The sequence below is a fragment of the Porites lutea genome, chromosome 4 (assembly GCF_958299795.1).
Source record: "Porites lutea chromosome 4, jaPorLute2.1, whole genome shotgun sequence".
Lineage (NCBI taxonomy): Eukaryota > Metazoa > Cnidaria > Anthozoa > Scleractinia > Poritidae > Porites > Porites lutea.
In genome coordinates, this window is record NC_133204.1 from 50117730 (window position 1) to 50133840 (window position 16111).

Genomic DNA, 16111 nt, shown 5'->3' on the forward strand with positions numbered 1-16111 from the left:
CGTATTTTAGTATTTAAAAGGTAGATATACGCATATTTTTATCCCCTAAAAATTTTTCATCTGTTCGGATTTCCTAGCTGAAAGTCTAGTGATCCGAAAATTATAGGGATCAAAAGTTACCTTTTCGAAAATTTCAACCAGAAAAAAGGCTCCCGAAAATTCTAGGTGACCTTTTTAGTGTAAAAATCCGTTAAAAATGGGAAATTATACAACTTTTTTAGATGTTCGAAAATCCTAGGAGAGGCAGGCAAGCAAGAAATTTTACAACAAATGCTCCGAAAATTCTAGATCTCAAATCATCTTCCGAACAGATATTTTCCGAAAATTGACGTTGGGTGCCCCCGGAAAATGTTGTCTAATATTAAAAAAAAACCTCACTTACTTCGTAGACTTGGCAAAATAAACCGGACTCCAAATATGTTCTTGCCAGGATAACTGATGAATACGCCTTTCGTTGAAACAGCAGAGTCATAGATGTCCATTCCTTGAGCTGTATCCGTGACAGTCAGATTACGAGCATCATAAAGAGAACCAATTGCGTGACTTATTGTGATATTAAACGCCACTGGAGGTGAATCACTTTCATCTTGTAAAACCTTTGTATTGTAAAGATGAATCTAAGTCATAATTATTCTCTCAATTAAAAGGGAACTATCTTGAAGACCAGGTTGAAGCAGGGGTAGGGTGGGGAAGGATAACATTCAAATACTTGTATATAAAAAATTACCCTCGAATACAGGTTGGTTCCAGTTTCTTAAAGAGAAATGGATGAAATAAATTTGCCAGCAAAACCGGGATAGACCAGATACAGAATATTGATCGAAACCTCTCAGGAAACATATGGTGCCCTTGAATAGAGGAAAATGCATGTCATGCCTTTGAGGCGTTAGAGTATATCATCACCTGCATGGAAGGGTGCTATGGCAAACTACCTTATGATATATATATATATATATATATATATTTTTTTTTTTTTTTTTTTGGGGGGGGGGGTACAATCTTATCTGATGTCTTATACTCCTCCTTTACAGGAATTGAAGAAATTTTTGTAAAAGAAATTTTAACAAAAATCATTAGGTTCCTTAGTATAAAAATAGTCGGTAGCGTTGTTAAACTTTCTGATTCTACTTTCCTAGGGTGGCCAATCCAGCGTCACTGCTGTCAAAAGGTGTAAGTTTTCTTACCTTCACAGTTTTGTTAATTGACAAAAGCGGTTTAAGCAGCGGTCCCACTATTTTGAACTTTTTAGAAGAGCTGTCTGAACCTGCATCAAAGTTCAATAAAGCAGTCAAGTAAAGAGGTCTTCCACTCAGAACCAAAGGATTGTTTGCAGTTCCAAATTTCAGGAAAATTTCCACGGTGTCATTGGGTCCAGAACCAGGAAGGTTCTCTAACAAACCAAAGGCAACGTTCAAAGACACATGATTGACAAATGTGATGTTCGGGCGCTGCATCAGCGTGAAACCATTTCCAAACTTAACATAACTTTCATTCAGAAAGGGAGTGAGCACGTTTATCAGGCCAGAGCTGCGTTTGACACGTGACCTATCCGAAAGAAAACAGCTAAAATTAATTATAGTTTTTCAAAATATTTATCCGTTTCTGATTGGCTTCACGACCCCACAAGCTTTGTAGCTTTAACTGTCATCGTGTCAAAATAAAGGTTTTATGTTATTTTATGTTTTTTGTCTGTGTCTTATGGCTTAAATCCCCCGGTTAAATCTTAATAACCAGTTAGCTTTGACCAAATTTGGAAGACGCTTGCGATATCTACTAAAATGATATCAATAGTACAGGGCACCGACAGAAAAATGGATCGCAACCAAGAAGCCCTAGGGACGAGGCTGCGTCAACTGAGCTGTTTTGATAGCTGAGTTACAGAAGATGGCGGAGAATTTCAGACGTTTTGCGAAGAAGAAAAAGCCGAACTACTGCCTAAAAACATAACTGGAACAGCAAAAAATACAACTCAACGGATGAGAACTGCTATTCGAAGAATATCTGCTAAGCTAAGCATCCTTTTAGTATATCCTGATTTTGTCCAGAAACAGGCAAACGAAGACCGAGGGAAGCACAATCAGGTAAGCATGTTTCAGCTTATTTTTAACGTATAAATTATTTTGAATGAATGATCCATGATAATACAGCGATAAATTGGACTCGACCTTCGTATGATCTGAAGAAACAGAATGCAGACCTCAGTAGGAGTTATCCGCATCGGCCGATAACAAACTCCTCAATCTGCATATTTTTCAGATCTTATGAAAGCCGAATCCAATAATTGCTAAATATTAATAAGTTAACCTGTTTGCTAGGCGTAACTCTACCTTTTTGATACAAAATTTCCCCTTTACCCTATCATTACCCTATCCTGCCTTACTGTTTACAACCACGACAAAGATGAATGCTGAGGAGATCGAGACCTTTAAAATGAGAACGCCTTGAAGAAGTCGCTTACATATTAGTTATATTTGTATAGTGTTTTATCGTACAATAGACGTAAACATATCAATAGCAAAGGAACAGTTTTCCTCACAGGGGCTATTTGAAGTACCTGGAACACAAACTACACCAGAACCCTCCATTATGCTGTTACCCATTCATACACTTAGGCCTCTATCGATTATCCTAGTAAAATAACATATTACGCTTCTCACAATGCCAATTTTTTTCCAAATCATGCTCAAAGCTATTGTTTTTTCAACGTATACAATTATGTAATGGGTTCTTTTCGCGCCCAATGCCCCCCGGCCTTCTATTTGCCTTAATGTCAGACTCCGATCTGTACAAATTTGAGCGAGTTCTGGCCAATCGGGCGGCTGTTCTTCAGTTGCTCGACGCCATTTTGCTGCCTGTGAAAGCGGGATCTGAGACCGACGCCCTCTGGACGACGAACGACGCACTATAACTTCATTCATAATTAAGTGAAATATTATCTTCCGGGTGGACGTAGTCCTAAATAAGAGTGTGACTCACAGAGGCTGTAGTTTCGAAAACCTGTGCGGTACACAGTAGTGATCTTCAGAGTGAAAGGGACTTGTATCCCGTCGCAATGTTATTTATTTGTCGTCTGTCAGTTAAGGCCTACTCTGGGACCTTAACTCGCCGCGAGATTGTGCGAGCTAATGCGAGTTTAGGCGAGTTAAGGCGAGATAAGGAAAAATTGAGCTCGCCTATCAGTTGCGAGTTTGTGCGAGTTAAGGCGAGTTAAGGCGAGTCAAGGGAAAATGATCCATCTTATGTTGAGGTTATAAGGCTTAAAACTTATAATAAATTATGCTTTAGTAACATACATATAAAGATGCCTTGGAATCTTTGTATCTCTTATATATATAGTAGGCTCCATGTTGTCCAATTACGAAAAAATTAAACCAAAAATTTCAGTTGAGCTCCAAAGTTGAATGAAGCCAAATCTTGTTAATATAAAATTTATTAACGGAAATATTTTCCTAATTGGACAAGCTTAAGTATGGATATGCTAGTGATATGGAGTCCTGTTCTTTATTAATTATATAGCAGTTAGACTCCAAACTAGACCATTTGGTGGCTGTATCATAATAATAATCATTGTCATCATCATCATATATTATTTATTTAAGCTATATAATTATTTGGCAGAGTAATAAATTACCAGTAGTGAGGAAAAAAAAGGAAAACAAAACAATCATGAATTGATAAAAAAAAATGTAGCTTTAGTATAAGCACAGGTAGGATATTTTATTTTATTTTATTTATTTTTTTAAATCAATAACAATATGTTTTAATAGGCAGGTGAACATAATAGGTATCACATGACATGTCATCAATTGTTATCACTAACTCCAGAATTGAAAAAAAAAAAGTTTTTGCAGTCTTTGTCAATGTTCTTCAAAGAACTAGTATAAAAATCCGGGGAAGCTGACGAATTACAACTCAGCTGAGGAAATTTTTATGCCACAATCAATTTTACTGAAATGAAATGAAATGAAATTTCTTTCTCCTTGAAAATTACGACTTATCTTTAAGTCTTCCATTTGATCCATTCTCTCCACTTCACTGATGGTTTCCCTTGGAGTCCAGCTCAGTTTTTTTGTTTTCACTGCCAGAAATGATTGCCTTTTCGTTTCCTCGGATAATCTATTCTAATTTCTTGCAAATGAAGGCTGATGCCTTTTCACAAAGACAGCAGTTCCCATATTTTAGAAACTCCCTCCTTAAACTTGGACAATCCTGTGAGAGACACCTTGATTTCTACAAAAGAAAGGAGGATCAAGCTAACTTGATAGTAAACTCTTGATGATTCTTAGCCTAGCAAAACAGCAAAAAATAAATGACCATATTTTCTGTTCAGGCTTACTTGTTTTTTACAAAATGTCAGAAAGTGTTCATAGTTGTGCAGAGGACTATACCTTAATTAACTTGATTGACAAGAAAACACTCTCTACTATCGGCTTTGTCTTCCAAACTCTTAAGAGCTGTTACTGATGAATTTTTCCTGCTTCGCATTTTTACAAAATGATCACCGGCTCAGGCGTTTTGTGCGTGTTTTCATGTCACGTACGCCACATTGAAGCTTCCAACCTAAAACTTGCCAGTGGACTGGGATCAACAAGGCTTTTATAGACTTAACGTTGCAAAGGTAAAAGGCTTTAGCTTAGCTTACCTGCATGTGATACATTTTGAAACTTCTCGATTTAACATGAAAAGTTTTGCACGAGTTCTCCTCCTTTTCTTCAGAAGTTTTCCCGTCCATCTTGAAAATTACCCAGAACGCATATCGAGGACAATAGGCTGAGCGAGAGGGCCCTGGGAAGACACGAGTTACCAGTATCTTCTGGGTAATTTCAAAGATGGCGAATGAAGTTGGCTATCAATGCAAAATATTGTACCTTTAGCAATCCTTTATTCAGTTAAGGGCTAAATGTAACAAGTCTTCTGAATCATGCCTGGGTTATGGTTGCCAGTCTGACTACAATGTAGGCCATACAGGATGTCACGTTGAACCAATGTACAGATCTTCTAGTACGAGGTAAATATTTATAAGAATTATTTATAAGAAATATGGACTGCTATCAGTATGTGGACTATTTAAAGGATTCTCGATTCTGGCTACATCCTAGCCTTTCATTGATGATTGTCAGCTGGAATCCTCATTAAGCTTCATCAGATTATAAGATGATACGTATGCTACTACTCTTCATATGTCATAAACAGCTTGCATGCATTATATTTGCAAAGTAATTAAACTTTCCATTACAAGATCTTACAAGTAAACTTTTTTTGTAAATCATTAACCAGCTTAAAACTAAAAATTTGATATTCTGGTATTATGTTTTTGTATTTCACTCTAAATTCAAGATTTCTTATTTTAAGCCAAAAATTAGAAACAAATCATAGGAGAATATTTTTTCTTCAATTGAGAGATTCAAAGCAGTCTTGAATTTAGAGTGTTCTTTGTCTTGCGTAGAAGTGTAAGACTAAAACTTAAACTATTTTTTGAAAACGTTTTCATGGATTCACTGTTTGTGCTTTTGGTTAATGTCACTTACTTTGTGGACCAAAACACAAACAGTGAATGTGGTATTTGTTAGACCCTGTGACCCCATGCCTCTGGAATTTCTGCCATGCTTAGCATTGAAGCCTTTTCTTAGGCAACGAGTTAGTGCATGTTCAGGCTGTTCCTGGTAGTTCCATTGACAGTCCAGTTGTGACTCCAAGGCATGACAATGTTAAGTAAGAAAAACCTCATCGAATCTTTAGTGGTGAAATACCCTTACCACAGAGGCTATTGGAAATTCCAGAAGGATGGGATTGGTCAAGTACATATTTTTTTAAAGGTAAAAACCCTGTTTTCCTTAAAAATCACTATTTTTTAAACTTTTGAAATTTGTATTCTTTGGGGTCTTCCCTTTATGGAGTAATTGTGAAATTACACTGAGAGGAGGATGAGATATTAAAATTGGTATCCACTTGGCAGTGGCGAGATTGGGCGAGTTTGTGCGAGATAATGCGAGTTTAGGCGAGTTAAGGCGAGATAAGGAAATTTGAACATAATCTCAAGTTGCGAGTTACGGCGAGTTAAGGCGAGTTAAGGTCCCAGAGTAGGCCTCAGTTAAGCTGTAACGGCATTGGTTATGAACACTCTACGTGTGAGTGGTGCATTTCGATCCGTCTTTTGTCAAAGAAACAGCAGACGTTATAGTTAATGAAATTGTCGGTTTGTTCGGTCACTCTAATGTTGTCACGTTTCCTTGAGTTCGTCAATAAGTCGTTTACAAGGTGCTGGTTCGCAAGGTAGAACAGCAGTTGTCGGCAACGTACAAACGGCTTGTTGTTAGTTTAACTTCCGCCACCGTCAACAACAGTCCACTAATTCAGGACGACACTTACCCGGCCGATGATTTTCCACATACTTATGACATATATCCTGGGTTCAAACCATTAGATTCCTATTATCGGGACTTTCGAAACGAGCCCTAGGGCAGCCTGCAGGTAATACGCATAAGGATAAGGAATATTATGCTCCTTTTCCAAAATTATGTCACACATGTGAACAATCGTTAAGAGCCATGACCGAGAGAGACAGCGTTAACCAATGTCCTTTATGTATAAGGACACCACATAGTGAGAATATATTCTACACCCAAATGCTATTACTGTGTTGACGTAATTTAAAAACACGTTGAGCAATTATGCAATTTTACGGATAAAACACGACCAAGTAGTGTGGGATCTTACCAAAGTTTAGCTTCTTCACTGTGTGCATCTCTCCTCCTACGAAACAATTCAATAACATTGCGAGGAACAGTTGGCAGTTGAAAATCAACACTCAGGGTGGTAACACATTCTGGCAAATGTAAATAAAAGGTAAAATTAACAGGATCTCCAGCCTGCAGTTGCTCGGCGTTCTGACTCGTGACGGCTGTGGTGTTTATCGGTTTGGTTGTGACATTAGCAAATCTTCTCTCCTTGTAGCTTGCGGCCGTAAGAGGTCGGTTCACTGCAGACAAACTATAGTACTCGACGGCCACTGTTTGAGACACCAACTTATTTGGACTGATATGGTCTATAATAAATGATACGTAGTTGCAGGAAATAGTATTGGATGGACCCATGTTTGAAATAAACAGCTGAGACTCCAAGGTTCCGTTATTGAAAGACACAGAATCACTACTGCATGTTCTGTAGACTCTGTTACCATCAATGGCCTCAAAGGTTGCCAAGACGGAAAGGTCATACGCGGTGGTTGACTGAGCAATGTTACTAAGAGTGAGATTGTACTCCACTCTATCACCAGCATCAAATGATCCGGCAAGAACCTCAAAGGTGACCGATAGAAAAGGAGGAGGTCGGATTGTAAGGAATGTACCCTGGTGAGTCAACAAAATAAAGGTAAAATTATTGTGAGGACACCAAAAATGTGCGTGACTAATGCACAAAGTGTGTATTACAAAGTGAACAACTACTGACTCAAGAGATGGAGCCACTTCGTAACTAGGCATAGCTTAAAGACTTATGTATGATCACATGTATTGATCACATGTATACCATAGGTTTTAACCCAACTAAACATTTAGAGGCGTTAAAGGCGTAGCCACCTGACCGCCTGTATATGTAGAAGTTTACCTCGCAAAACTGTCGAAGATAAATTATAATCATAAAACAAAGAAAAGGCCAGACTGAAAAAAGGTCCATGAAACATGAAACATGAAACTCCGCCTGAACGTCCTTCAAATAATGTTTCCTGCGCTTGACTACAGAGACGGCAGGTCGCGGGTTCGATTCCAGGGACCGGACCAACACTCAGCGTCTTAAAATAACTTAGAAATGAAGGTACTCCCTTTGCATTGCAAGCGGCGAGGCCTTCACATGGCTCGGATGACCACCTAAAATGGCGGTCCTGTCTCCATTAGGAGACGTTAAAATAGTCTCCCTAATTAACACTTTCGTGCTAAATGCATTGGCACTCAAATAAAGTGCATCATCATCGTTTTCAAAACAAAATGAAATGTTTCCCTAAATTTTGCCTCAAGCAAAAGTCGTACTTTGCTGGCAGCCTAAAGAACACGGTCCCACATGACCAAGAGGGATGATAACTTCACCATACTGATTCAAAACACAAATTTGTCTTGACACACGCATGGAAAAAAAACAATTTAGGAGACTGGCTAGGCGGGGTTGATTTAGGAAACTGTGCGTACTCATAGGGAAAATTTCTAAACTACGGCGCTGAAAGTTTCATTTTACCAATAACTATCCTTAGGTTTTTAATCATTCTGGCTATAAAATGGAGCTGAAACTCAACTAGGACTTGCCATATCAAAAACACTCATAAAACAAAGTTATCTAACCCCGGTTTATACTTTAAACGATTCGTAGATTGTTACGACTGTTGCAACGATGCGCGCCGGAGAATTCTTGTCCTTATTCTTACAGATTGGCCACTTTACTCAAAAGAAAATAGTCTGCAAAGGAACAACCACCACCAAATGATAAGCTGTTAAATAAAAAATAATACCGAAAATCCTTGAACAGGTCACTACTTGTTCATTACTTTAAAGTGACACCTAGTGTAGTAAAATAAAGTTGATTGATTAAATCCACCTAGCGTAGTCAATCGAACATTCGGTAATCGGAAGACTCAATCTGAATTGAACTCAATCCATGGACTGAGATTCTGTAAACTGGATGTCTGAGAAAAAGAAATTACTATTGTAATGGAAAGGATAAAACGTAAATGAAGTAGTAAAAATTCATATTCGCAAAAAGACTACTGTTCGTTTGTGTTCGATTAAACGAAATTCTTTGGTGAGTTTAATTGAAAGTTCGTTCGATTCTACTGGACTGACGGCTATGACGGAACTATCTATAGCCGAAAATGACCTTCACCTAACCTGATTTGAGTTGTGTGTATAGTTTCTTCCTTCACGAGGTGCAAGACTGATTGGAAGCGTTGCATATGCCAGGTGAACAGGCAATGACACATAAATGCTTGCTTGAAGGTCACTGACTGTTGTGACCTTAAACTTGAAAGACACTGTCTGCCCGAGAAGTAGATCTTCTCCCTTGAATAAAAGCACTTTTGTATTTCTGTTTCTGTACCTGCAAAAAACGACGTCATAATAAACCTACCGTGAACACATTTTAAAGGCAACAAGAAAGTTTTTTCGTATTCATTTTTTTACACCTAGATGGGAAGAGACAGCATAAAAACAACACAATTTCCCCACCCCAAAAGAAACCCAACCTAAACCACTGAGGAATTTATAGACACACAGGGGTGAAGCCTCCACTCCCCTGTGCCCCACTTGGCATTCAGATCCAGTTAAGCCACGATTCGTTTTTGTGATTTAAATATTACAAGGCCCTGGAAAGTCTTATTGCACATCAAAGTCATACAGTCCCTCTTGCTTGCTATTTAGTACTAGCCTCACAAGGGTAAGTAGTACATGGAATGTTATGAAAAGTACATTACATTACCTAACGTCACCACTAGGAGATTGATCTCCATCTACTATCTCTAAGCTGCGTCCCGCAGGATACTCTGTTATTTGGGTATCACTGAAGTGATCATGAGGCACAGCTATTTCAAGGCCCACCCTAAAAGCGTGTGATGTTGACTCTTGGGAATGCTCCAACCGCACCATGTACGTCACAGCAGAGTTTGGTTCAACTTCAGAAAAGCGGGATGGAGTAACAGTCACTCGCAAGTCAGGCTCAATTACCTGGAAAAAGAATGAGAAACTTACAATACTAATAGGTAGGATTGGAAGCTTTCATCTTTGTTCATAACTTTTTTAATCCTCACTGCCAAGTATGTGACATGATTCTTTACACTAAGAAGAGCAGTTAGAACTCATGGAAGAGTAGCATAAAAATTAAACCCTTTTAAAAGTAAATACCATTTTGCCTTGTCTTACATTCAATACAAATCCAGCCGTGGCCTTTAACGTTTAAACACGAATGACCAACATAATTGAAGCTCATTCAATATTATTCTACTTCTCATAATTTTCTTTGTGACTGTTACTTCCTTTGCTATTTATACTAGGCAACGACGGAAAACAAACTCAGCTAGAATCAAGTACTTTCCATACTCACTTGCAAAGATTGGACATGTGGTGGCTGCCTGATCATACCATTGACAATTACATCAAACGTGACTTCCAAGACATGACCATTTGTAATATTCTCACCATTAGAGGCCTGAATTGTTACCTCATATTCAATTTCACTGTCCGAGGGCTGTGAAGAACTTCCAATATTCACAATAGTACCGAAGTTGCCTCTGACAGTTTTTGAGTTTCCGGTGATGTTAAAATCTAGTTAATAATTGCATCATTTTATTAGTTTAATTTCTAGGATGAATAACAGGCATGTTGCTCGCTATTCGTCCCTCCTTAAGGGCCATAAGAACTCAGTACACAACCATGGGGGGAGGGGTACATTTTAGCCTGTGGACAGGTTCTCACCCTTTTCCTTCCCTCTCTCGTGATTTTTTCACCCTTTCCCCAAACAGAGAGCCTGTTTACAGGCTAGGTACATTTTAGTTTCACGAAAATAACCGCTAAGAATACTGCTACGCACTTCACTCACACTGCGAAATGTAGCCTCTACTTGCAGGGTATAGCAATCGTCCATCGTTCTGCTGATATGATAAGCTAGCTTGATTTACTCGTGTGCTTAGGAAACTTGCTTGTACGTGGACTGATTCCTACATTCGCTGCCCCAAAGTAAATTAAGTCTGACAAATTTTAATCGTTTCCCATCAAAGATTTATGAATGATAAGCTCGTGTCTGGAAAATCCTCCAAGCGCTTATACACACTCTAATTAACTATGTACACAGTTTTTACGCCCCTGATAACTAACATCCGCGCTTATCGACTTTCGGTCCATAATTTCGATCAAACAGAAGATTTTCTCTCTCGTGGTCTGTGAATTGTTTGCGCTTTTTTAAAAGAGTAAAACGAGACAAAGAAATGAAAATTTCAGGTTTGCATTAATACTCTCAAAACAGCTGCTCCACAGAATGTCAGTGAACACACACGTAACGCAAAAGGGTATCGACCTATGGCTGTACAATAAATGTCACTAGATCAACCCAAGCGGTCCATTTGGGAATTTTTTATTTTAAGTAATCCTAATCATTTCTTTCTTGTGGGCTTGTAACATTGTTTAACGTCGTCATTACTCAACGATTCCGCGCGGCCCCCGTTCAAGTAAATCGAGACTTTTTTCTGGTATACTAACTCCTTTTTTTAACTGTAAGTACTTTCCTCTATATACGCGCAAGCTACAAGGATGCCTCCTCAGGATTTCGCCTTCTGGGCGAAATCCCTGCGATGCGAACAATATACCATCAGTTCGATGGTATATTTGATGGGAAACGAGGTTGATCGATGGTATAGACCCCTATCATATGGCGGCCTATTCTTGGGTTGCACGTGACGTCACCAAAAATCAAACTAAGAAACTATCGATTCTTCTGAGTTTCTACTTTCACGAGGTATTACAGTACCTAAACACCTTTACATAAACAACTTTTTGGTTCGAAAGGGTTCTTCGTTTTGCGAGAGAGGACGCTTGAATTTCCAGGCTTTTGCGTGACGCTGCATTTAGCTGGCGGCCGGGAAAGCTCTTACGTGGGTTAAAAACATTACCGATTTTAGGAGATTTTGCAATCTAAACATTCCTTGTCTCAGAATAAATATTACTGTAATCTTTATGAGTTCCTAAAGTGAAGAATTCACGTATTAGTAGGAAATCTCGAAAACAGATGTTTCTGTTAGTATCCGGCGGCCATATTGGTGTTCCTGAAAGGGACACCAACATGGCGTTTCCATACAAAGCTTTATAAATTTAGGTAAACCGTTTTTCCCGATATCTCGCATTTGAAATATTTCACAGACCTAATTCTTGGCAAGGGTTTTTGTATTTTTATCTGTTTTCATTTCCTAGATTCTAGTCCTTCTGTATTGAATGGTTTGCATTTTTATTTTTCATTGTGTGACAGTGCAAGCCGAGAATTAATATATTCTTTTACATGTATGATAATTAGCCTTACTGACCTCGTTAGCATGTGCAGAGTTTCTTTCAAACGAGGTCTGAATGGCTAATTATCATACATAGAAAAGAATATATCAATAGGCCGCCATTATGAAAGAGGTCTATATCTGATTGGAAACGAGGCTGCATGGGCAATACACCATCGATCAAGGTCGTTTCCAAGGGCAGCTGCCTAGCTGTCTATTCACGTGGGAACTAGACTGCGAGCAAGCTCTCATATTTGGGCGAGCGAAGCGAGTCTCGCGAGGCCGCGCGAGCGAGCGGCGAAGCCGCGAACGTGGGAACTAAAAAACAAATGGCGTCCACGGCTATCTTAAGACGAAATAGCTAAATTTCTGTCTAAAACTAAACGGAAGTATCTGCAAGAAAAAGCCTGTCTTTACATCCTGAAACTGTGCCGAAAAATAGGCCAAAGAAAGTCGGTCTACGAGGACGTAAGCTTGTTAAGAACTTAAAAATATTTTGAATGAATAATGAAACAATTATTGAATTCGGCTTTCGTAAGATGTGAGGAATTACGCAGATGTCGGGGGATGCTATCCACCGACGCTGAAGGCTGAGGTGGAAAACATCCTCTTTAATCTGCATAATTCTTCACATCAAACTAAGCCTCACTCAATAATTGCTAAATATCGAAGCTAATCCCCAGGGATAGTAGCAAAATATACCATGATGCACTGAGTAGGCTAGTCTCCCACGCAGACGTTCTTTTGGCGCGTTAAGCAATCCTCTCCAACGTTCGTGGGGAAAAAACGCGTGACGAAGGCCTAAGAACGTCTGCGTCATGCCCTGGTTGGGAGGCTACGCTTGGGCCCACCCATTTCAAGATGGCTACCACCACGATCGCCGAGAAAACGGGTGAGTGGAAAATGAAGACCTAGGACGTTCAAAATCAATTATTGAAATAGCTAGAAACGGTTATCTCGGTCTGGGATGTGTAAGCAACAACAACGACGCAGGTCAGTTGTGTCTTATCTGATGTATGCGATATATCTGACTAATATGATCGTATCGACTAACACATGTACATCAGTGAATGCATAGTATTTGGAAAATTGTACTTAAGTAACTGAACATCGAGAGTACCAAACGGAGTGCTCTACAAAGAATTACTTTGTGGCCATCATGTCGTGGAATGCAAAAAGATCATTCTTGTTGAGGAGGACTTTGAAGGCTTATCGTATGAAAGTCTAAACTATTGACACTTACTAAGCCCACTAAGTTTTCCACGATCAAGAGCCTGTATGTTATTGCCAACACCAATGATTCTCCCAGCCACACCTTCCACATCCTGGCCAAAAACTTGCAGCGTGAAGTCATTATTTGTTGACACTGGAACAGACAGTACCATTCGAAAAACGATCTCTTCCCCTATGGTTATTACACTGGAATCTTGAGTAGGGTGAGGAACATTGCTGCTTATAACATTAAGATCAGAGGCTCTGACAGGTTTTATGTTTAATGTCTGCACATAATCTCTATTTATTGGTAACCAACCAGTACGTGTGTAAGCCATTGTTAAGATGTTGGCATGAAAGCTGTTTGCTACCACAGAGGGTCTCACTAGAGAGAAAACACTACCATTAACCCAAGAAGATGAATTTAACCTGTGGGCAGATAGTAAAATATGATCACATGTTAGAAAATGACAAATATAAACAATTTGTTACATTGTGTACCAGATTGTTTTTGAAATACATAGTTGCCCATCCCAATAAATTAATAATGATATAAGGTTATTACATAACTTACTGTAACTTACTGTAACTGTACTGAAAAACTATGCTCCTTGAAACATTAATTAACATACTACAAAAATTACTATCAATAAAGCACATCTAGAAATAATATGTCATGCTTCATCAATTTAAATGTTTAAATTTTTAATAAAATAACCTATAATACAGGTACATGCAAGAAATTTCATTGATGCAATTCTGTCATGGCATATACAATGCATATTGTTGATGCAAAATCATACATGCCAACTCTCCCAGATTATTGGGGAGTCTCCCGGATATGGCACCAGTCTCCCGTATGGGTAACCAAATCTCCTGGATAAAATCCAGTTATGGGCTTTTCTGTGCTTTAATTTGGAATTTATCCCATTTTTTCATCACTGACAACGATTATTTCACCATTACAGTCATAAAAGTGAATTGTGATGGTCTGTACATCATGTAAGACTTCATATAATGTCCTAAGCCATTGCCATAAGGTAATTTAGGGATTGGATTGAATTACGCTTTTCGGGGGTGGGGGTAGGGTCAGGGGGGGAAGGGGTTAGGGGTTTGGACGTTCCAGATTTTAGATTTCCAGAGGTTGGCATCTCTGCAAAATACTAGTGCAGGAATAAGCCCAGTAGTTGTCATTTTGTTGCTTTAAAGTACTAAAGGGAAAAAATTCAAGAAGAAGAAACAGATTTGACATTTACTTCTGTTTTCCAATTAAAGCCAGGGATCATTAGTTAATTTAAACCCAAGCCCCAAACATACAACTGTACTTTGCAATCACATTTGTTATCACTTTTTTAAATACACAACCCATAAATTATTACAGACTCTGTTCATTAGCTTTTTTATAAGGCAGGTGAAAAGTTTCCTTGTGCTTACAATGTAAAATAATAGCAACAAAATAGGAAAATATCCTACCTTGGTAAATTCACTGTCAGCCCTGAGCTAGAATTAACCAGCATACCTGCAGTTTCCATCAAATTCAAACACATGTACAAACTTTGATTGGAAAATGAGATATTTTCACACAAGTTTACCGACAGTTTTTGGAGTTGTAAATGAGGCCTGGAAATAGTAATGTTGATGATGACATTTACTGCAGCAGCTGTAGAAACATGAGGATTCTTCACTTGAAATTTAAGCTCAGCCACATCGTTGCCTTCATAGCAACAACCTTGGGTTAATACAAAATTTGTCTCAAGTAGTGGTTGTCCAAGCTTTAATGCCAAAAACGTTTCACCAGCAATAACATTTATGCCTTGGGATGAAAAATACATAAGAACACATGTTACATTTCCTTCAGAATCTGGTATATACACTCCTTGGTTTGAGTCTACCTTTGCTGTGATTTCCACAGTTATTGTGCCATTTGATGATTCATTTGCTGGATTGAACGTTTCCCCAAAAATAAACTGTGCTACATCAGGATGTGGAAATCTGTGATAATCAGACAGACTAAATTCTGGAGGTGAACCAACACTGAGTTTATGAGATGAAACACCTTGTGAGAAGCTTTTCACATAACCATGAAAAAATGTCATGGGTGTCGAATTTGCGAACGCAGGAAGTGTTATTACTAGTGTAAGGTTTGTAGTTAATCTTGGAAGCTGGAAGGTGGCAGCAAATGTCACTGACTCCTCTGATGTAAGGGTAACATTTGGTGTCTCAAGAATTGAAGTACTTGTTATTGTGAGCTGAAGGTTTCCAGGGACTGGAGTTGTGTATGATGACATGTAAAATTGCTTGGTTTCATTTGCAATGATAACATTTCCTGAAATATTCAATAAACTACCTGCTTTTGCTAAATGCAGTAACCTTAGCCGTACATCGAGAGTTGAAGCCCAACTAGTAACATTCTGCAACATTATGTCAAACTCCACCACATTAAACTGTAGGCTGTCAGTTTGATATATGGATGAGTTAATCTTCATAGATGGCAAGAGAGAGCAGTTTAACAAATCCATGAAAATGGTACCATTGAGGTCCCCACTCATATTCTTTGGGTATACGATTTCAAAGACAATTGGCAAAGTAATCACAAATTTTATGAACACGGTTTTGTTATAAAGCTCCTGGCAGGCAGTTGAGTTACTGACAATGACATCATTTGTCCCATTATAATCGAAATGAAATGTCAAGTTCAGAAGATCTCCTCCTTGGATCACACTTGGTGCTAAAGGTGAAGTCGTTGAGGTTATTGAAAGTCCATAACCAGCAAAATCCAATGCCATTTTGACTGTTATAAACAACAGATGTGTTCTGCAAATCAATTCAAACATTTAAGTGTTCTCACATACAATCGCAAGATGAAACAAACAAGGACTACTATTA

General features: G+C 38.5%; 1 protein-coding gene across 3 annotated transcripts in view; it reads right to left on the minus strand.

Moving 5' to 3' along the window:
- The window catches only part of LOC140933976 (uncharacterized), a 64934-nt gene that overhangs the window by 47444 nt on the left and 1379 nt on the right, over positions 1-16111 (minus strand). For all 3 annotated transcript variants that reach the window (XM_073383664.1, XM_073383665.1, XM_073383663.1), the window contains exons 2-9: positions 14699-16039; positions 13257-13654; positions 10081-10301; positions 9460-9704; positions 8874-9081; positions 6718-7349; positions 1185-1545; positions 383-596 (exon numbers count right to left, since the gene is read on the minus strand). In XM_073383664.1, coding sequence (XP_073239765.1) covers positions 383-596; positions 1185-1545; positions 6718-7349; positions 8874-9081; positions 9460-9704; positions 10081-10301; positions 13257-13654; positions 14699-16011 — 3592 coding nt within the window. In that variant the 5' untranslated portion in view covers positions 16012-16039. The remainder of the gene's footprint in view (positions 1-382; positions 597-1184; positions 1546-6717; positions 7350-8873; positions 9082-9459; positions 9705-10080; positions 10302-13256; positions 13655-14698; positions 16040-16111) is intronic.